Consider the following 22,968-nt stretch of genomic DNA (forward strand, 5'->3'; position numbering starts at 1 on the left):
TCCCTGGTGGCACAGTGGTTGAGAATCCTCCTGCTAATGCAGGGGATACGGGTTTGATCCCTGGTCCAGGAAGATCCCACATGCTGTGGAGCAACTAAGCCCATGTGCCACAACTACTGAAGCCCACACGCCTACAGCCCGTGCTCCACAACGAGAGAAGCCACCATAATAAAAAGCCCATGCACTGCAACGAAGACCCAACACAGCCAAAAATAAATAAATAAATTTATTAAAAAAAAAAAACTGGCAATATTGTCCAGCTTGGTCCACAGGTAAATTTTACCAAACATTTATGGAAGAAATTATACTAATTCTCTATAATCTCATCCAAGAGATAGAAGCAGAGGGAACACTTTCTAGCTCATTCTATGAGCCCAGCATTACCCTAATAATATAACCAGACAAAGACATTACAAAAAAAACTGCAGACCAGTATGTCTCATGAACATAGATGCACAGTCCTCAACAAATTATTAGCAAATTGAATCCAACAATGTATAGAAAGAATTATACACAACAACCAAGTCATGCAAGGCTAGTTCAACATTTGAAAAATCAATTAATATAATCCATCACATCAACAGGCTAAAGAAGAAAAATCATATAACCATATCAATAAATACGAAAAAAGCATTTGATAAAATCCAACATCCATACATGATAAAAACTCTCAACAAAGTAAAAAATAGAGGAGAACTTCCTCAACTTGATAGAAAACATCTATCCCAAAACCCAAAGCTAACATGATACTTTTTTTTTCATTTTCATTGGAGTATAGTTAATTTACAATGTTGTGTTAACATCATACTTAATGGTGAGAAACTAAAAGCTTTCCCACTAAGATCAGGAACAAGGCAAGGCAAGGATGTCTCCTCACCTCTCAACACATCATATTGGCACATGATCAGTTAGACAAACCAGTAGAACAGCAATAGATCTATTTGAAAATGTAATAGTCTATTATAATATAGCAATAGATGTATTTGAAAATGGAAATGTAGTATGCATATGATAAAGGTAGTATCTCAAATATATTGGGGAGAGAGAAACATTTTAAAAAGTAGAGTTGGGATAACTGAATGGCTATATGAAAAAAAATTGGATCTAGTCCTTTCACTATATACTACAAAATATTCCAAATGGATCAAAGATAAAATAATAATGAAACCATAAAAACACTGGGGTGGGGGAACTGGTAAATTCCTCTATAGCCTGGAAGTGCAGAAAACTTTGACTCAAAGTCCAGAACAAAAAAATCACTGACAAATTTAACTACATAAAAATTTTAAAAAGAAAATTTTGTATCACATAAAAGTTATAGAAAATGGTCAGGACATATGAGCCAACCGTTCACAGTAAAAGAAACACAAAGGCCCTTATATGGGAATTCCCTGGTGGTCCAGTGGATAGAACTCCTTGCTTTCACTGCTGTGGGTGCGGGTTCAATCCCTGGTTGGGGAACTGAGACCCTGCAGCCGAGTGGCACAGCCAAACAAAGAAACAAACAAAACAAAACAACCCACAAAGGCCTTTATATATATGTGAAAATATGGGCAATCTCACTCACATTAAAAGAGATACAAATTAAATCATACTGAGACTATTTTCTTTCCTATGAAATTGGTAGAAATCCAAGTATGATGATGTATTCTGTTACTGAGGCTGTGAGGAAAGAAGCACTGTCATGTACCTCTGGTGGGAAGGCCAAATGGTATTTCTCTGTGGAGGAGAATTTGGCATTATCTAGGACATATATATGTATTTAGCATTTAATCCAGCAATCCTACTTCTAGCGATCTATCCCAATAATACTATGGCAAAACACAAAATTGTATATACACATGCCTTTTCAGTGCAACACTATCTTATTATAGCAAGACCAGAAACAACCCAGTGTCCATCAGCTGGGGAATAGTTGAACAAACTATGGTACACTCACACAATGGAGTTTTATGGAGCTGTTAAAAGGAGTAAGGAAGATTTCTTCTATATACTCTGGCAGTGACCTCCAGGATATATTGCTAAGTTAAAAAAAGCAAGGTGCGGCTTCCCTCGTGGCGCAGTGGTTGAGAGTCTGCCTGCCGATGCAGGGGACATGGGTTCGTGCCCCGGTCTGGGAAGGTCCCACGGCTCGGCCCGTGAGTCATGGCCGCTGAGCCTGCGCGTCCGGAGCCTGTGCTCCGCGGCGGGAGAGGCCACAGCAGTGAGAGGCCCGCGTACCGCAAAAAAAAAAAAAAAAAAAAAAAAAGCAAGGTGAAGAACAGTGTGTGTGGTATGCACTTATTTCATCCAAGAAAAGGCAGGGTAATATGAATATAAATACACACACACAAATGTGCTTATATTTTTCTTAAAAAGGGAGGAAAGAAGGGAGGGAGTGAGGGAGGGACATATAGAGAAGATAGATAAACTGAAAACCAATAAAAATGTTTATCTTTAGGGGGAGGGTGGCAATAAGGTGAAGAGGCTAGAGATGGAAGCTAAGCTAGACCTCTCCAAATGTAGCAGTTTTCAGTTTCAACTTTAGAATTATGTAAGTATCGTTACATGCAGTCACACAATTAAAATTAAATCAAAATGGGGGAAAAAAGTAATCCCAGCAAAGAAGCAAAGTGAAACAAGCAAGGTGGTGATTGACCCCCATAGAGAGAGTTTATTTCTTATGCCTCTAAATATGGTGATGTGACTCCACATCCCTGGTGGAGCGTATCCTAAGGAAAAAATAAGCAACACAGGAATCTGTGTATCTGTTTTCATATATATATATATATTGCAAATAAATAATTATATTAATGACATTGGGAATCAAAATTTTCAGTTTATGATAAAAGACATACAAATATAAAATCAATGACAAAATTAAACAAAAACCCTATAATCCTATGTTTGAAATAAATTGAAAAATCATTAACTCTTGATATATTATTCTGTTTAAAAATATGTTTCATAGCTCCATCCACTGAAAATGCCACGAAATAATGACCAACCTTATTATCCAGATTTGGGTCTTGAAATACCATTCCTCACTAAAAGGAACCAGGTCTGGGGCAGGAAATGTGCAAGATGAGTCTGAGACATTGCCTTGTACCAGACAACAAGGAAGTTATCAAACATTACTAGGGCCAAAGACTACAAGAGAGCTAACTTAAAGGGGCTTTCTCTGTTAAATTTATAGTTATATTTTTAAAAACCCTCATCAGTCACTTTGGAGGATAGGTAACCAACTCATTATTCTGAAAACTGGTAGGGAAAGAATCTATAATTTACCTTACCTTTTAAAACTGTATCTTGGGGTAACCAATATATAGATGAGAAAAAGGTCTTCTTTATAGAAGTATTCCTGCTAATAAACATAGAATGAATGGTAGAATTAGATCATCATCATTTTGGAGCCCTAATGAAAATAAAGGATCTAGTAAATGATCATTAATGGCTGCTAAAACCAAGATGTGAAGGGCTGATAAGGGTACTTGATACTGGATAGATCAGGCTGGCAACACCTAAACCTCTGGATTGATCTTTTCATCACAAAGAAAGATCCAGACTTAGTATATACCTCTTGATGAGGTTGAACAGGAGGTTCTCAGCATTAACAAAGAAGTATACATACCAAAAATATTGAGCCTTAATTTGATTAAGCTTCTAGATGTAAGGACCAGTTTACAGAAAATACAGGGGTTAAATGGCACAAAATGAATGCAATCAGCAAAATCCAGAGAGTGGGAAATTCTACAGTTTAAATGACCGTATTCTTTCAATCCATAAAAGGCAAGAGGAAAGGAGGTGTGGAAGACTATAGATTTAAAGAGATGTATAGGGACTTCCTCGGTTGCGCAGTGGTTAAGAATCCGCCTGCCAATGCAGGGGACATGGGTTCGATTCCTGGTCTGGGAAGATCCCACATGCCGTGAAGCGACTAAGCCCGTGCATGACAACTATGGAGCCTGCACTCTAGAGCCCCCGAGCCACAACTACTGAGCCCGAGTGCCACAACTACTGAAGCCCACATGCCCTAGAGCCCGCAGCCCAGCCGCAACTACTGAGCCCACGCATTCTAGGGCCCACGTGCCTCAACTACTGAGCCCATGTGCTGCAACTACTAAAGCTCGTGCGCCTAGAGCCTGTGCTGCACAGCAAGAGAAGCCACCACAATGAGAAGCCTGCTCACCACAACAAAGAGTAGCCCCTGCTTGCCGCAACTAGAGAAAGCCCGTATGCAGTAACAAAGACCCAATGCAGCCAAAAAAAAAACCAAAAAAAAAAAAAAGGTTTTTTTAATTAAAAAAGAAGAGATGTATAAGTCACATCAACCAAGTACACTTGACCTTGAACAATGCAAGGGTTAAGGGCACCAACCCTCAGTGCAGTTGAAAATCCAGGTATAACTTATAACTGGCTCTCCGTATACGTGGTTCCTCTACATCTGCAGTTCCACATCACAGGACTCAACCAACTGCTTGTGTAGTACTGTAGTATTTACTATTGAAAAAAATCCATGTATAAGTGGACCTGTGATGTTCAAACCTGTGTTGTTCAAGGGTCAACTGTACAGGTCCACTTATTCTGGATCCTGAATTGTAGGAAAACGAGGAAATTTAAACATTGACTAGTTACTTAATAATATTAAGAAATTGTCATTTTAAGTATGATCATGATATTTTGGTTATGACAAAAACAGAGTCTTTATCTTTATATATACCTAAGTTTTAAATGGATGAAATAATCTAATTTTTTTGTGCTTTGCGTTAAAACAGTGGAGATGGGCTTGGGCAGCTGGGGAGGGGTACAGATTGGCCTTGAGTTGATAATTGATGAAGCTAGGTGACAGGTACATTGGAGTTCATTCATCAAGAATCTCTACTTTTATATATTTGAAATTTCCCACAATAAAAAGTGAATAAATGAATAAATACCTTGTATTAGCTGACAACTCCCAAAGTTGCTACCTCTAGCCCAGACCCTTCTCCTGAACTTCAGACTCCTTTATTCAACTGCTGACTTGACATCTCTACTTGGATGACTAATATGCACCTAAAACTTAACATATCCAAAACCGAGATCATTATCTTTCCTCTCAAACATTCCCCATCTAGTCTTCCCATTCTAGTTAATGGCAACTTCATCTTTCCAGTTGCTCAGGCCCAAACCTAAGAGTCCTCCTTGACTCCTCTTTCTCAAATCCAATCTTTAAGCAAATACTAAGGTAATTCCTACAAAACATATCCAGAAATTTAACTGGGTATCCTGTATTTTTATTTGCTATATCTGACAACCTCATTCCACTGCCACAAGCTTGGATTACCGCAATCCAAACTGGTCTCCCTGATTTCACCCTTGTTCCAAGTTAATAGTCTCTTCTCTAGGAAAGGGTGGAAGTTACTCTAACCATAAGTCAGATCATATTACCCCTTTCTTCAAACTCTTCACTGCAGCCAGAGTTCTCATGGTTTTCTTCTGTGTCCTCTGCAGTCTTCCCTTAACCTTGCCTCTCTCCCATTTACACTCCATTCCATACCTTTATGGGGCTCCTCACTATTGCTCTCCCTTACTTGATACACACCAGCTTCAGATCCCTTGCCCATTCTGTTCTTTCTTGGTTTACGCCTTCCTCAGATATCAGCATAATAGGCTATCCCACCTCCTTCAGGTATTCTCTCAAATTATTCAAAATTGTAAAACCTCAATAATCACTATGGGGAATACCCTGGCGGTCCAGTTGTTAGGACTCCGCACTTCCACTGCAGGGGGGCATGGGTTGGATCCCTGGTCAGGGAACTAGGATTCTGCATGCCACGTGGCGCAGCCAAAAAAAAAAAAAAATAATAATAATCACTATGTCTCTCCCCTGCTTTTTCTCCACCCTATCATTCTAATACACTACTTATTTTATGAATTTATCTTATTTTGCCTGTCTCAGCATGCACACCCATGCCTACCAGAATGTAATTTTAAGCTCTTTGAGGATAGGAATTTTTGTCTGTTTTGTACACTGCTGTATCCTCAAAATCTAGAAATTGTGCTGGCAAATAATAGGTGCTCAGAAAATATTTATTGTTAAATGAGTAACTAAATGGGAACTAAATTATGACAATGGAGCAAATCTTTCCAAGTATCCACAAATTTAAAATAGATGGAGACTTCCCTGGTGGTCCAGTAGGTAAGACTCTGCACTCCCAATGCAGGGGTCCCCTGTTCGATCCCTGGTCGGAGAACTAGATCCCGCATGCGTGCTGCAACTAAGAAGTCTGCATGCTGCAACTGAAGATTCCTCATGCCATAACTAATACCCGGCACAATAAAAATAAATAAATATTTTTAAAAATATATATGATTTGTTTTCAGTTATTGCATTTCAAGTCCCTAATCACAAATTTTATTATATATTTTAATAAAGGAGATGAAATAAATATGGGATTCCTGAGTCCCATGTTTACTTATTTCTTTGATAGTAGAGTTTTTTTCTTCCATTCACACTAGCAGAATTTCCTCCATCTAAAGTCTAGATTTAGAATCCAGACAATTTTTGGACCTCCCTGGTGGCACAGTGGTTAAGAATCCGCCTGCCAATGCAGGGGACACGGGTTTGAGCCCTGGTCTGGGAAGATCCCACATGCTGTGGAGCAACTAAGCCCATGTGCCACAACTACTGAACCTGCACTCTAGAGCCCACGAGCCACAATTACTGAAGCCTGTGCGCCACAACTACTGAAACCCACGCACCTAGAGCTTGTGCTCTGCGACAAGAGAAGCCACCGCAATGAGAAGCCAGTGCACAGCAACAAAGAATAGCCCCCGCTTAACGCAACCAGGGAAGGCCCATGCACAGCGATTACCCAACGCAGCCAAAAAATAAATAAGTAAATAAATTTATTTTTTAAAAAAAGAATCTAGACAATTTTATACATATCACTATAAGGCCATTATTTAAGGCCATTATAACTACACATAGATAATAAATCCTCTATTGTCTTCCATTTCTGTTTATGGTGACAGAGGAGAGTAATTTATATAGCATGTGGTTTGGGGTTTAGAATGACTACTTCCCAGGTTCCAGACCTAACTTACTCTTGAGGTTTCTTAAATGTGGTTGAAGAAATTCCATGGTTACAGCGACTATGCTTAATGACCACCTGGGGCTTGATGTGCTCAGTCTCAGGTTTACCTGTCCTCTCTGCATTCACCTGTCACCATGCTATCTGTATACATGCTTTTATATTCTCAGAGGGCAACGCTCCCTTGCAGATGCTAGTACAACAGTAATGAAGAGGTAATCACTTAGGTAGGACCTTAGCCATTCTAAGGTAAGTGAAAACCGAAATGCACACTTTAAAAACTTTCAATGGCAGAGTTCCCTCTCTCTTATTCCCCAATCGCATTAAAGGAAGCATAAAAGGAAGAGAAAGGTTTCAGTGCATGCGACTGTTTCCACAAGAAGGGCCTTGGCACAGTGATGGGCAGGGAGGAGTATGTGGGCTGAAGAGGGTGTCCTAAGGGGCACAGAGCCTTCCCATCTGACCCGGCCTTCAACTCTGAGAATCCTGAGGCCACGGTTCAGGCCTTGAATCTTTCAAGGGCCCCTACGGCTCCTCCATTTGGCCACAGGTTAAACTAATCTCTCCCTCAGACTTTGTGGCCCCTCTGGCCTCCACCAGGCCCGCCTCAACCTCGCGTACAGTCACTCTCTCTCATTTTCAGTCTCTTCTTTTCTACCAGGAGACATGCCCCAGAGTAAATCATTCCCTGTCGTTTCCAGAGACCTCCAAGGGATTTTCCATCATAGTAATCAAAGACCAATCCCAGTGGGTTTCCCTGGGTTCTGGTTCACCCTGACTTCCGGGGCGTACTCTCTTTCTCTTGTCTCTGAGGCAGGCCAGGAGGCCGTGGTCCCCAGCGCATCTGGCGAAAACAGCTCTCCAAGGATAAGCACAGAAGTCAAGTCCCTTGAAGAGCCAGGCTGGTCTTTCATCACAGGGAAAGGAAGGGCGACTAGGCACTCAAAGGTTAAGACAAGTGGAGAAGCCAGCGCCCTGGGAAACTCCTCGAGATACCCGGGAATCCCGAACCCATTCGCGAGGACCCGATGGCTCCCCAGCCCCCCTCCCCCACCTTCACCCCACCCCGCTCCACCCCCCCCTGTCCAAACCCCTCCGGCCTCCACCTCTGAGGGCCGGCTCGCGCCCGAACTGGGGTTGCGGGATCTGCCTCGAGGCCACTTGGTCCCGCGGAGGCAGCCTAAGCTGCGTGGCCACGCCCCCCAGGGCGCGCTCTGACCAATGAGAGTTACTCCTCGCCCCTGGGCCCCGCCCCCGCTGCGGCAGGCTGCTAACGGTTTTAACGGTCCTAACGGTTTCAACCGTTAACCATTTAATCGTGGGCCTGGCCTACTAACCTACATTTCGCCGGGCACCAACACACCCACCCACGCGCACCTCACGAGATGGACCCTCCCACCTCCACACTCACACCCTGCAGTCCACCCACCCCTCACCAGGCATCCTTAGCCGATGAAGACCCTCTCAGTAGTCAACGCACAGTAGTTATAGACGGCTGGCTAAGTCATGAAATGGGATGAGATCACCAATGAAGGAGTATGGATGGAAAACAGATTGTATTGAGTCCTAGGACACACAACGTTTAGAGGCTTAGATGAAGAAAAAGCAGCAAAGGAGCCAGAGTGGGAGTGGTTAGGGATAGGGGAGGAACCCCAGGAGAGTGAGGTGCTGTGGAAGCCACCTGGACCATCCTTCAAAGAGGAGGAGGTTAGCTGTGTCAAATGCTGCTGATGAGTCAAGGAAAATGAGGAGTGAGAATTAATTATTGGTGACCTGGAAGGAAGCAGTTTTAGTGATGTAGTGGGGACAAAAACCTGATTGGTGTGTGGTTTCAAAAGACATTGCTGATAAAGGACTAGTATCCAAAATCTATTAAAAAACTCAACAATAAAAAAATTAAGTTGGCCGAAGAGCTAGACACCTCCCCAGAGAAGATACACAGATGGCAAATAAACATATGAAAAATGCTCAACATTATATGCATTAGGGAAATGCAAAATAAAACAGATAGCACTATGCAACTTTAAGAATTGCCAAAATCCCAGAATGCTGGAAACACAAAATGCTTTTGAGGCTGTGGAGCAACAGGAACTCTCATTTGTTGCTGATGGGAAAGCTGAATGGTACAGCCACTTTGGAAGATGTTCTGGCAGTTTCTTATAAAATTAAATATACTCTTATCATATGATCCAGCAGTCATGCTCTTTGGTATTTACCCAAAGGAGTTGAAAACTTATGCCCACACAAAAACCTGCACATGGATGTTTATAGCAGCTTTATTCATAATTGCCAAAACTTGGAAGCAATCAAGTTGTCATCTTCAGTAGGTGAATGGATAAATAAACTGTGGTACATCCAGACAATGGACAATTATTCAGGACTAAAATATCTATCAAGCTATGAAAAGACATGGAGGGAACTTAAATGCATTTTACTAAGTGAAAGAAGCCAATCTTGAAAAGGCTACATACTGCAGGATTCTAAACAGTATGACATTCTGGAAAAGGCAAAACTATGGAGATAGTAAAAAGATCAGTAGTTGCCAGGGGTTAGAGGGGGAGGGTGGGCTGAATAAGTTGAGCACAGAGGATTTTTAGGGCAGTGAAACTATTCTTTTTGGTACTATAATGGTGCATACATGTCATTATACATTTGTCCAATCCCATAGAAGGAACAACACCAAGAGTGAACTCTAAGGTAATCTATGGACTTTGGGTGATAATTCTGTGTTGATTTAGGGTCAGCATTTATAATAAATGTACTATTCTGTATGTGTGGGAGCAGGAGGTATATGAGAAATCTATGGACCTTCCACTCCATTTTGCTTTGAACCAAAAACTATAAAAAAAAGTCTATTAAAAAAGTAAATTAAAAAAAAAGAGCAAGAGGAGAGATTTGGCATATCCATACAATGGAAAACTACTAAGCAATAAAAAGGAATGAACAACTGATAGGCACAGTGACATGGATAATTCTCAAAATAATTATGCCAAGTGAGAGAAGACAGACACACAAAAGAATACATACTGAATGATTCCACTTACATAAAGTTCTAGAAAATGCAAATTATAGTGACAGAAAGCCAAACAGCAGTTTCCTGAGTGCCATAGAGAAGGAATACTAATGGGCAGAAAGAAACTTTGGGGTGTGGATATGTTTACTACCTAGATTGTGGTTATGTTTCATAGATGTATACATAGATCAAAATGTGTCAAGTTGTACATTTTTTTTTTGTTTTTTGGTGGTGCCCCGTGGCTTGTGGGATCTTAGTTTCCTGACCAGGGATTGAACTTGGGCCCTCGGCAGTGGAAGTACAGAGCCCTAACCACTGGACTGCCAGGTAATTCCCTCTACAACTTTTTTACTTACCATTTTTAAGATTTATCTCTGTGGATTCAAGTATCTGTAGCCAGACCTACTAGAGAATGGACTTCAGGATATGGGGAGGGGGAAGGGTAAGCTGTGACAAAGCGAGAGAGAGGCATGGACATATATACACTACCAAATGTAAGGTAGAAGCTAGTGGGAAGCAGCCGCCGTAGCACAGGGAGATCAGCTCAGTGCTTTGTGATCGCTGGGAGGGGTGGGATAGGGAGGGTGGGAGGGAGGGAGACGCAAGAGGGAAGAGATATGGGAGCATATGTATATGTATAGCTGATTCATTTTGTTGTAGAGCAGAAACTAACGCACCATTGTGAAGCAATTATACTCCAATAAAGATGTTAAAAAAAAAAGTATCTGTAGCCAATTTATAGTAACTCCATTATTTCATTGTTTGATTATAGGCCAATTTTCTCATTGTCCTCTTGATAAACATTCAGCCTGTTTATAGTTTTTCCCCTATACAGATACAGCAATGAACATTTTTGTAGTTGTGAATACATGTGAGAGGGGATCCCCAGGGTTACTATACTAATAGGGTGGACTTTCTGGCTAGTAGGGCTTGTGCCAGTGACAAAGCCCTACTGACTCTTTCCTGTTTTTGAACTTTTCATTGGCAGGGTTTTAGAGGCTAATCGCCAGCTTCTTTGGGTTAGTAAAAGGAGTGAACTGTTCATGTCCCTGTGTTATAAATGAGAGAGACAATAATCTGCCCAAGGCTAGCTTGGGATGGAACCATGGTGTCAGATACTTTCATGCTGCTTCTTTTGCTCCTCTGTTATGCTCTCTCCTCCTTCACTTGGGCCCTTGTAACATTCACCAACATTTGCCACCAGTTAGTGTTCCCAGTCACCACAAACTCCTGAGAAGTTGATAGAGCCTTATTCTGAAGCAGCATTTTTATCCTAAGAGCTACCAGCCCCTTTAGCATTTCTTCTAACTCCATGAAATATGTTATAAATTTATATCCCTGGCAGTATGGTTGCAGTTTAAAAAATGCAGGATTTGCCTTTAAAATATTCGCTATTTCATTGACTGTGAGTTCTTCAGACTTCACTGTGGAGCCTTATATGTTTATATAAGAACTCTCCCAAGCTGTTAATGCTGAGGGACAGATTTCTCTCAGAGAGAAGTAAGAATAGAGCAGGAAGCACAAAGGGGTAGCAGGCGGGGCTCTGCCTCAACAATCAGGAGCATTGTGTAGTCACAACATCCCTTTGTCACTAAGCAACAAGAAGTTGACCTGCTGAGATGCTCTTTCTCCAGAAGTAACCTCAAAAAGACAAGAGGAAAGTTTGCCTTTTCTGCTCCTTTCCCAGAAAGATGCAAAGTGCTTTAGTAGGCTCCTGGGTAAGAGTGTACTTTACATTAATCCTAGCCCCTGGCCCTGGGGTAGTACCTGAAATATGAATTACTCATGAGAGTAAAGTGAGAATGGTTTCATCCAGCATCCAGGCTAGAGGAGGACCCCAAACTGCCCACTCCCCCTCTGCCATTATGAGGTCCCCCTACAGCTTATCTAGTCTTCCTGACACCATGCCCTCTTCCATGTGTCCTGGTCTCATGCCTGGATTAGCTGATCCTCTTAGTCCTCTAGCCACCCCATTTATTTCCAGTCCTTTGTTTGATCCCCCCAAACTTCTGTAGTTTGACTGCTCTCTAGACTGGGAACATCTTGAGGCTAAAGACTGCCTTCTTCTATCTGTATGTCCCATGCCTAGAATACAGTAAAGGCCCAGTAAATATGTTGAAATAAACTGAATAGAGAGAAAGGAGTGTTTGACAATAGTAGAAGGATGGACAGACGAGTTGGATGACTCAAGCCCTCAGTGGGATGAAAAGATAAAGGGCTTCCCAGGCACGCTTAGGAGCCCACTTTGATGGCCAGAGGCCAGCTGGGAACAGGTTCTTTCTGCTCAGGACTATGATCATGGCGTGGACTAGACACATTGTCCTCTCCAGGGGGTATTCAGGACAGTGAGGTTGGGCCATAAGAGTTCCCAGGCCAGACGTGGTCATCCATGTTGTCAGCCTAATGACATCAGCACAGTACAGCTTCTTATACCCCCAATAGGTGCTCATTTCTGTCTTCTGCCAGTCCTTGTCTCTGAAATTCTCTCCAGAAGGTATCCACTGTTGGTGAAGTACTTCTTTGGGAAAGTTCATCCTTTGTTTAAGTGCTCCAGTTTCAGAGGGTGCCCTACTTGCCCCAGAATAACAAAGTGTGTAGCAAACAGGTGTTCGTGACTTTGTCAATAGATGCAGAATATGTATCCATTTAATCCTGGCTTTTCAGTGACCTTTGACCTCTATTAACAATGCAGGGAAGACAATGAAGGGGACTTCCTCTCAGATCCCCCAGGGAAGGACCACGCTACTAGATGGTGGCCCTGTTCTCAAAACTCTGCTCAGTGCTTCCTAAGTCACCCCAACTCAGAACCTGTCTGGTCCCCTTCCCTGCTGAAGTCTTCCCTTGCTCTTGGAAGAGAATCCATATTCCTAACCCAGCCTAGGTCCTGTCCCTCCCTGACCTCACCTTACTTCTCCTTGTCTTGCTCACAGACTTTTAGTCAATAAGGCCTCTTTTTTTTTTTTTTTTTTCGGTTCTTCCAACACAACTCTGTCTCTGGCTTCTGAATCTTTGCACTTGCAGTTCTCACCACATAGAATGCTCTTCTGCTGCCCCTCACATGGCTGACTCCTTCAAGTACCACACCCATTGTCATGAGATGCTGTCCCTACTCCCTGTCACTTGATCTAGTCATCAGGTTCTTTCTTTCCTGACTCTATTCACTTGTCTTACTCCCTCACCAGAAGGAAGGTTGATAGAAGCAGGGTCTTTCTGTCTTTTCACTGCTGTGTGTGTCCCCAGCCCATATTAGGACCCTATTGAAGAAAGAAAGAGAGAGAGAGGAAGGAAGGAAGGGGGGGAGGGAGGGAGGGAGGAAGGAAGGAAGGAAGGGGGGGAGGGAGGGAGGGAGGAAGGAAGGAAGGAAGGGGAGGGAGGGTGAGAGGAAGGAGGGGAGGAAGGAAGGAAGGCACCCTTTCCTTACAGACATAACCCTCTCAGGTGGGCCAGCACAGCTGAGGCCAACTGTTCTAATGGTGGATGGAGACACCTCTCTGTTGGCCCCTCTCCAGGGTGTCCCTCCTCCTCTGATTCTTTTTATTCTGTCAGGAACTCCCAGGAGAGGCTTCTAGCCTGGGGGCTCTGAGGTCTAGGACTCAGGGTGGGGGTTGGGGTGGGATTCACCCTCAAGCCTGCCTTGTTACAGCACAACAGTGGCTTCTATGGGCACTACAGAGGCCAATTCAAGAGTGAAAGTGCTCGAGAATATCGCCTTGCAGCCAAGCCCCAGCCCCCAGCAGTGTTCCTGCAGCGCTGTCAGGTACGAGGCAGCCCTGGGTGCAGCTGCCACGGCTGAGCTAGATTCTGCTTCTCTCAGGCCCCAAGAGCAATATCCTCAACCTTACCACAACTGGGCTGACACTTGAGGCCAGCCTATCCCCAGGACTTGCATGAGGCCTGGCCCCTCTTCCCTGAAATATCAGGTCCTCCCCCTACAGATACATGGGTGGAGAAGAGCCAGTACCAGGCTGGACAGTTTTGCTCACTGCTCCTTCTAGATGGAGGAAGAGTCAGGGTCCAGGTGGGATGGGTGGTCATGGTGAGAGAGCCTCCAGAACCCAAGAAGTAAGCCTTGAGTTTTGCAGACAGCTGTCCTTCAGCACAGATTCCTTGATGCCATGAAAGTCAATGGTCTAGCTCACAGTCAGCCTCGTAGTCCAGGGGCTCAGGAGTGAGTAGGAGGCCTCCTCTGGTCAGTAAAACAGCATAGAAAGTGGCAGGTGTCCACCCCCATGCCTAACCAAGGAGGACTGGAAAGGAGTGATGGCAGAATTGGCCTAGGGTGGCTGGAAAAGTCTTCCAGATAACAGGCGAGGGACGCAGGGCTGCAGGCCCTCCACTGCTTCCAGGCCTGGAGACAAGGAGGGGACACTGAGCATAGTCAGGGTCCCAAAAGTAAAAAGCCCACTCAAAACAGAACTCAGGAGGGTATACATATAAAGGAGTAGGTGTGGGAGCTTCAGGGAAAGGCATTCTCACAGGATGGTAACAACCAAGTGGTCAGTACTGCTGGGCCTTAAGGAACAAGGGGAAGGCATGGCTCCTAGAACCCAGATGGAGAGAGTGGTATGGAGAGGGCTCTCCTGAGAGAAGTGGTGATTTTGGGTAGAGAGACACAGCCAGGTAGGGGCGGGCCTGGAAGGGAGCCAGGAGAAGAAACACTTCCTCCCTCCTTCCCTCCATCTCCTTTCCAGGCTTCCTTTCAGGTCAGAGGGAAGTCAACCTGGTGAGAAGTGTGCTCACATCAGACTCCTGTGAAAGATCTGGGTGGAGGAGGGCTGAGCGGGACCTGGAGGTGTGCCTGGAACATGCTCCACCCACTGCAGCTTCTTGTTTCCCAGCCTCTAGCCAGGTCCTACTTGACTGGCCATCTGGATTCTCTACAAGTTGCTTTCCCAGGCCAAGAGCAGGGTCTTGGAGTCTGCCATGCTACAGAGCCTGAACTTCCTTAGCATGCCCAGTTGGAACGGCTGCCTGGTACTGCCTACTGAGCAAGGCCCAAATGCAGCTCCAGACTGCTCGTCTGGGGCCACCTCCCTTGAGAGAGTGATGAGATCTGCCTAGTACAGGGACAGAGGTAACCTGGGCACTTCCCGCTGGGTGTCTGTAGTAGTCCTCAGTGGCAGCCCTCATCCCAAAGACCTGAATGTCCTCTTAGTCTGTCCCCCAGGAACAGAGTAGAGGATATATTTGGGGACATGTTTCGATTGAAGTGAAGTCTTGTTACATGTTGGCATTATCAGCAACCCCAAAATAGCATGGTCTGTGTATCTTGGGCTTAGGTTGTACAAATGCCAAGTCTGACCCTTTCTAGATCTAAAGCCGTTTTAATTAGTGGGACTACTCAGGGAAGGTGCACGTTCTTTTTTCTTATTTGCTGAGAGATACCAAGTGTCAGCTGGCTGACTGCAGCTATTCTTGTTGAAAACCTTTCCAAGATGTAGCAGCCACTTACCTTTAGTTTGGGGCAGGTAGAAATTTTGTCATTCAGATGCAAGAAGATTCTTTTTTCTTTTTATTCTTCTTTTTCTTCTAAACCAGATTAGTTTATTTCTAGCCTTCACCTGTCTGACTCTTGGGAAATGTAATCCTGGTCTTGTTTGTTCTTAAGGGCAGGCCAGAGTGCCAGGGCTCATGGTTGGATGCAGGTCCTTCGTTGGTGGTGCCGTGATTGCTGTGTCTCTGCCTCTGCCCCACCCCCCACCATGCCTCAGTCTGCCACAGGGACTCCTCACTCAGTACCCCACTAATTGCACACTGCCCAGCCTCCAGAGAGGCCCTGAGTCCTCCCACAGGCAAACATTGACCCATCCCAGGAAACCTACTTCTCTTCCAAGGCCTCTTTAGCTCAAACCCTAGTCCAAGCCCTACCTGCTCAGAGACCACGGATTTTACCACCTGAGTGGAAAAGGAGCTTTAGATGGTTTAGAAGCAAAGATGCAGGTGAAATTCTCCTCAGGGACAAGAATACTTAAAACTGCCTGGGTGGAGAGGAAATGGCTGCACGTTTCACTAGACTCCCACAGTTGTGAGAATAAAACTCAAGTCAGTGGGAGTCGACAGATTATCCTGTCACTGTAAGAATAGTGAGTTTCCAAGTTCAGACCTGCCTCCAACAGCAGAGGCTTCCACATTCTAGGGCTGTGTACAATTTTAAAGCTAAGCGTAGAGATGGGGGAGGGATTGGGGGGGCAACTGGAACATGCCCCAGACCTCCAGATTTTTTAATTGAAATTTTTTTTGAGATGGTTGTAGATTCAGAAACAGTTGTAAGAATTAGTAAAGAGAGATCCCTTTTACGCTTTGCCCAGTTTCCCCCAATGGTAACGTTTTGCATATCTATAGTAAAATATCACAACCAGGACGCTGACATTGCTGCAATCTACCTATTTCATTCAGATTTCCTCATTTGTGTGTATGTATTAAGATCTATAAAATCTTGGAATTCTCTGGTGGTCCAGTGGTTAGGACTCCACGCTCTCACTGCTGAGGGCCTGTGTTCGATCCCTGGTCAGGGAACTAAGACCCCACAAGCCACGTGGCATGGCCATAAAAACCCATAAAAATCTATAAAATCTTTTTAAAATTAATTTTAATAACAGTATAGCTGATTTACAATGTTGTATTAGTTTCTGCTGTATAGCAAAGTGAATCAATTATACATATACATATATCCACTCTTTTTTAGATTCTACTCCCATATAGGTCGTTAAAGAATATTGAGTAGAGTTCCCTGTTCTATACAGTAGGTTCTTATTAGTTATCTATTTTATATATAGTAGTGTGTATATGTCAATCCCAATCTCCCAATTTATCCATTCCCCCTGCTTTCCCCCTTGGTAACCATAAGTTTGCTTTCTATATCTGTGACTCTATTTCTGTTCTGTAAATAGGTTTATTTGTACAATTTTTTTAGATTCCACATATAAGTGATATCACATGATATTTGTTGTTCTCTGTCTGACTTACTTCACTCTGTATGACAAGTTCTAGGTCCATCCATGTTGCTGCAAATGGCATTCTTTCTTTTTATGGCTGAGTAGTATTCTTTATCTATTCTTTATCCACATCTTTATCCATTCCTCTATTGATGGGTATTTAGGTTGCTTCCATGTCCTGGCTATTATAAATAGTACTGCAATGAACATTGGGGTACACCTATCTTTTTGAATTATGGTTTTCTCCAGACATATGCCCAGGAGTGAGCTTGTTGGATCATATGCTAGCTCTATTTTTAGCTTTTTAAGTAATCTCCATACTGTTCTCCATAGTGGCTGTTACCAATTTAAATTCCCACCAACAATGTAGGAGGGTTCCCTTTTCTCCGCATCCTCTCCAGCATTTATTGTTTATAGAATTTTTCATGATGGCCATTCTGACTGGTGTGAGGTGATGCCTCATTGTAGTTGTGATTTGCATTTCTCTAACAATTAATGATGTTGAGCATCTTTTCATGTGCCTCCTGGCCATCTGTATGTCTTCTTTGGAGAAATGTCTATTTAGATCTTCTGCCCATTTTTCGATTGGATTGTTTGTTTTTTTGATATTGAGCTGCATGAGCTGTTTGTATATTTTGGAAATTAATCCCTTGTTGGTCACTTCATTTGCAAGAGAAAAAAAAGATCTATAAAATCTTATCACCCGTGTAGGTTTGTGCATCCACCACCACAGTCAAGATACTGACCAATATCACAAGGATCCCTGGTCCTGCCCTTTTATACCCATCAGCCTCTCATTCCTCCACGCTTCCCCTTGTCCCTAACTGCTATTTTTCCTCCATTTCTAAAATTTTGTGACTTCAGAAACGTTATGTGAATGGAATGATACAGCATGCAACCTTTGGGGAATGGCTTTTCTTGCTCAGCATAATTTCCTGAAGATTCCTCCAAGTTGTGTGCATCAACGGTTCAATTTCCATTACTGAGTAGTATTCTGTGGTATGTATATAGCAGTTTACTTAACCATCCATCTATGAAAATGTATCTGGGCTGATTCCAGTTTTTACTTCTTACAAATAAAGTTGCTATGAACATTTGTGTACAGGTTTTTGGGTGAACATAAATTTTCATTTCTTTGGAATAAATACCTAGGAGTGCAATTGCTGGGTCATATGATAGTTGCATTTATTTATTTATTTTTAATATTTTATTTATTTATTTGGCTGCACCGGGTCTTAGTTTCGGCACACGGGATCTTCGTTGCCGCGTGAGGGATCTTTAGTTGCAGCATGCAGGATCTTTTTTTAGTTGTGGCATGCGGGATCTTTTTGTAGTTGCAACATGCAGAATCTTTTAGTTGCGGGCATGCGGACTCTTAGTTGCGGCATGTAGGATCTTGTTCCCTGACGAGGGATAGAACCTGGCCCCCTGCAATGGGAGCTCAGAGTCTTAGCCATTGGACCACCAGGGAAGTCCCCGTAGTTGCATTTAAGTTGTTTGTCTGGTTTTTTAATGTGGATGGAAATTTTTTTTAATTGAAGGAAAGATTCTTTAAATTCTATAGCACTTTACAATTTTCAAAAGTTTCACACACGATTTCATATAATCCCATAATAACTTTTTTTCTCCTACCCCTATATTGTACCTCCTGCATGTTAAGTTGTTTTTTTTTTTAATTGTCAAACTGTTTTCCAGAGTGGCTGTTTTACATTTTACATTCCCACCTGCATTGAGCAAATGATTGTATTTCTCTGCATTCTCACCAACATTTGGTGTTGTCTCTATTTTTTATTTTAGCCATTCTGACTGATGTGTCATGATAGCTCACTGTGGGTTTTTTTTTTTTTTTTTTGAGTGTGTTGGGTCGTCATTGCTGTGCACAGGTTTTCTCTAGTTGTGGTGAGCGGGGGCTACTCTTCGTTGTGGTGTGCGGGCTTCTCATTGTTGTGGCTTCTCTTGTTGTGGAGCACAGGCTCTAGGCACGCAGGCTTCAGTAGTTGTGGCACGTGGGCTCAGTAGTTGTGGCTTGCAGGCTCTAGAGCGCTGTCTCAGTAGTTGTGGCACACGGGCCTAGATGCTCCATGGCATGTGGGACCCTCTGGGGCCAGGGCTCTAACCCGTGTCCCCTGCATTGGCAGGCAGACTCCTAACCACTGCACCACCAGGGAAGCCCTCTCACTGTGGTTTTAATTTGCATTTCCCTAACGTTCAGTGATGGTGAACATCTTTTCATGTGTTATTTGCCATCTGTATATCCTCTTTGAAGAAATGTCTTCATGTTGTTTGCCCATTTTCTAATTGGATTTTTTATTTTGCTGTTCAGTTGTAAGAGTTCTTTATACATTTTAGATACTAGTCCTTTATTGGATATGTGATTTGCAAATATTTTCTCTCAGTCTGTAACTTGTCTTTTCATCCTCTTCACGTGGAATTTCACAGAGCAAAACTTAAAAAAAATTTTTGATGAGGTCTAATTTATTGATTTTTTTTTTCTTTTATGGCTCTTGTTTTTGGTGTCACATCTAAGAACTCTTTGCCTAGCTCTAGATTCTGAAGATTTTCTATTTTTTTCCTAAAAGGGCTCTGAGTTTTTAATCTCTTGTGTCAGTTTGCTTTATGAGGAATGAAAGGTAAGGCCAGCTGGCTTCCTACCTTCATGGAGCTTTCATTCGATTTGGAGAACACCAGCTGTCTAAGGCAGGAGGTCCCAATAGGGGAGCTTGTTAAAGGCTCCACCCTGAAGATTCTGGTTCAGGGATCTGGGATGGAGCTAGCCCCTGACTTTTATCTAGCAACTTATTGTCAGCCATTGCTCATACCTCAATCCAGCCAAGATTGGACTCACCAGATCAGGTACTTCATTCTGGTCTGCAGCAGGAGAAGCTGAGTGGCTGAGGTGGAGGGACCCTGGGAGCAGAGACCAGGCACAAAGGCAAGCTGGATGGTCTTGGGAGAGATTCCTGCTGAGGTCTAGGGGCCTGAGAGGTGGTCTCTCTCTGCCTGGGGATGGGGCATGGCTCTCTGGTCCCAACTGGGCTAAAGCAAATGCCCTGGGGATCTTCTGTCCCTGTTCACTGATTTAACAGCAAATATGTATTGAGCACAGTGCCAGGCTCAGTGTTGGAGTTATAGATGTGAGTAAAACAGACAGTAACCTTGCCCATGAGGTGCTTGTGTTCTAGTCAGGGGCATCAGATGGTAAACAGCAACATAATACATAGTAATACAGTATGTTAGAAGGTGAAAAATGCTGGGTTGGGGTGATGGGACTGCTGGTGTAGTAGTGGTCAAGGAAGGCCTCCCAAGAGGTAGGTGAGAGGGAGTCATGGCCAGCTGGGAGAAAAATCCCAGGCAGAAGTAACTGGTAGTACAAAGGTCCAAGGTAAAAGTAGCTAGTGTATTTGAGGAACAGTGAGGACGCCAGTGTGGCTAGAGGTAATGGAGGAATCAATATCATGTGGATCTCATGGACCACTATGATGACTTTGACTTTTATAAACACGAGGAACTGTTGTGGATTTTTGGCAAACAAGGAGTGTGATCTGATTTACATATTAAAAGAGTTATTCTGCCTGCTAAGAGGACAATAGACTGGAGAGGCAAGCTTGGAAGTAGGGACACCAAGTGGGAAGCTCTTGCAGTAATTGAGGCATGAGGGGAAGGTGGCTTAGACCAGAGAAAGCAGCGGCTATGCTGAGAAGTGGTCTGATCCTGGGTACATATTGAAGGAAGTATCAGCAGGATTTCCTGGCACACTGGATGTAGAGTGTGAAAGAAAAGAATCAAGGGGACTCCGAGGTGTTTGGCAAGATCTAGCTGCCATGACCTGAGCTGGGGGAGGCTATAGGTGGGGTGGTTTTGGGGAATGATCCAGAGCTCAGCCATGTATTTGGAGATGCCCGTTAGACATTTACATGGAAATATGGAGCAGGTGGTTGGCTAGTGAGTCTGGAATTCGGGAGAGAGCTCAAGCTCTAAAGAGAAATTTCAGTTTCCAGATGGTATTTAGGGCCAAGAGGCTGGGTTGCTGATGAGAGAGTGAAAGAGAGGAGGAGAGAGCTGGAGCCTAGTCCTGGATGATCTAAAGGACCCAATGTGAAACTTAAACCACTGCCCCACTAACGGCAGGATGTCCTGGAAAATGCCTCAGCCCCTTCCTCAATCTGTGGCCCCAGAGGCTTCTGCTTTGAGAGCTAGTGCTGGGATGAGATGTTCCAGGAATGAGGTGTTGCTTTAATTTTTATCTGCCCTTTCAGTGTGTTGGCACTTTAGCAGTTTAAGGGTGGTGGCTCCTGGCAACTTCCCTCCATTATGGGGCCCTGAGTTAGCATCTTGGGGACAGGTAAGCATCATCTTTCCCCATTTACCTTCTTTTTCACTGTCTTTCTAGGAGCCAGCGCAGCAACATTTCTTCTCCAAGCATGACAACCGCACTTCCTTTGACAAAGTGAGTGCTAGAGAGAGGAAGGAAAATGGGCAGACTCCCAGCCTAGGTTAAAGTTGAGGTAGGGTGGAGGGGATAAGACATTGCAGGGAGAGAGGGCTCTTTATACAGACAGAGGAGTGTCTGTCTTCCTGACAACCTCTTTCTTCTGGGAAACAGCCCATTCTACAAACAGATGTACCTCTGCTTTGGTTTCCCCCACCAGCTTGCCTGACAATGTGCAAATATCTTAGGAACCACTGACTTTCTGGGGGCTTCATTCACTCTGGAATGGAAGGCATGACTGGGGATGCAGGCCAAAGAGGCTGGGGTCCAGGCCAGGGAGGCCAGGCACAGGCCAGGCATCACCAGGCAGGCTTGGGTATAGGAGGGGCCCAAGGAATTGCCTGGTGCCAGGACTGTGGGCCAAGGGCCCGTACCATTGAGGAGGGCCCCTCCTGCCTGCTACAGGGAATCGGAAGGCGGAAAGACCTGGAGCGCCTGTGGCAGCAGCACACCTTCCTGCGCTGGGTACCCTGTGAACTGGAGTTGCGCCAGCCACGGCCCCTTGAATCCTCCTACCAGGCTGATTTTCGGTCAGGGCCAGGACTCAGTGACCTCCCCCAGCGCCTTGTCCACTTTGTGCAGATCCAGCCTTCCCGTGCCAGCACCACCTACCAGCAGAACTTCTGCCAGCCATCCCATGGTAGCCATTGTGGCAGTGACAACATGGGGCCCCAGGCCCCAGTCACCAACACACTGCCTGACCTCCCAGGGATCCCAAGACCCAAGCTGCTGCAGCATTACCTTCATGCTGGGGTCTCTGAGTGTCTAAACTGGTCCAGAACATTAAACAAGGACAGCTAACTCAGTGGCCTGTCTGTGCTTGCAGCCCAAGAGATCTCAGAGGCTGGAGAACAGTAAGGCACAGCCAGGCCCTGCGCCTGGCTCCTATGTTGCTTGTGCCATGGAGCCTTGTGCAGCCTTGTGCTGGTTGGGGGAGGTGCTGCCTGGGGAGTCTTGCCAGTGAGTGAGAAGAGGTAAGGCCTGCAGGAGGCTAATGGTCCAGGAGGGTTACCTTGGCCACAGCAGGTGGGTTCCAGGACCCCAGATCCATTCTTGCCACAAACTCAACTGTGAACCCCTTGCAATCAGTACGGCTGCAGGGAAAGCAGAGTCAATGGTCCCTACTAGTGGGCAGCAAAGACTGGAGGAGGAGGCAAGGGCTGGCAGCTTTGCTTTTTCTGGGATGCTACTGCCTCTAGGGGTCTGGTGAGTGGCAACACAGTCATGCCTAAGAGACAGCTTCACCACAGCTGGGACAGAGGGACAGCCCCCACTGGACACACACCCCGCCCCCGCCACCGGAGGTGAGCAGAGGCTTTGAGGATGCTGTGTGATGTGAATCTTGAGGTCATCCTGATCCTATGGTATTTTGTTGCAGTTTTCTGAGCTCTTCTATGGTCTTGCTGTGAGTGCCCTCTAACAGCCAAGGCAATAGGGGATGGGGGTCATCCTACGTCACCAACAGAGAACTGAGGCTTA

General features: G+C 44.4%; 1 protein-coding gene across 1 annotated transcript; it reads left to right on the forward strand.

Annotated features, from left to right (window-relative positions):
* The first annotated feature begins 11,667 nt into the window (after positions 1-11,667).
* Positions 11,668-22,291, forward strand: C10H3orf84 (chromosome 10 C3orf84 homolog). Its single transcript, XM_065886339.1, has 4 exons — positions 11,668-11,783; positions 13,709-13,822; positions 21,391-21,447; positions 21,874-22,291. The coding sequence occupies exons 1-4, from the start codon at positions 11,757-11,759 to the stop codon at positions 22,288-22,290; spliced, it is 615 nt and encodes a 204-aa protein (XP_065742411.1). The 5' UTR covers positions 11,668-11,756; the 3' UTR covers position 22,291.
* The last annotated feature ends 677 nt before the right edge of the window (positions 22,292-22,968 follow it).

This window comes from Phocoena phocoena, chromosome 10 (genome assembly GCF_963924675.1).
Source record: "Phocoena phocoena chromosome 10, mPhoPho1.1, whole genome shotgun sequence".
NCBI lineage: Eukaryota > Metazoa > Chordata > Mammalia > Artiodactyla > Phocoenidae > Phocoena > Phocoena phocoena.

Excerpts from the sequence above, each read along its gene's own strand:
- C10H3orf84 (XM_065886339.1), top strand. The coding sequence starts at position 11,757 with ATGCAAAGTGCTTTAGTAGGCTCCTGG. Across the intron at positions 11,784-13,708 it reads GTGCTTTAGTAGGCTCCTGG|CACAACAGTGGCTTCTATGG; the intron begins GTAAGAGTGTAC and ends GCCTTGTTACAG. Across the intron at positions 13,823-21,390 it reads TGTTCCTGCAGCGCTGTCAG|GAGCCAGCGCAGCAACATTT; the intron begins GTACGAGGCAGC and ends CTGTCTTTCTAG.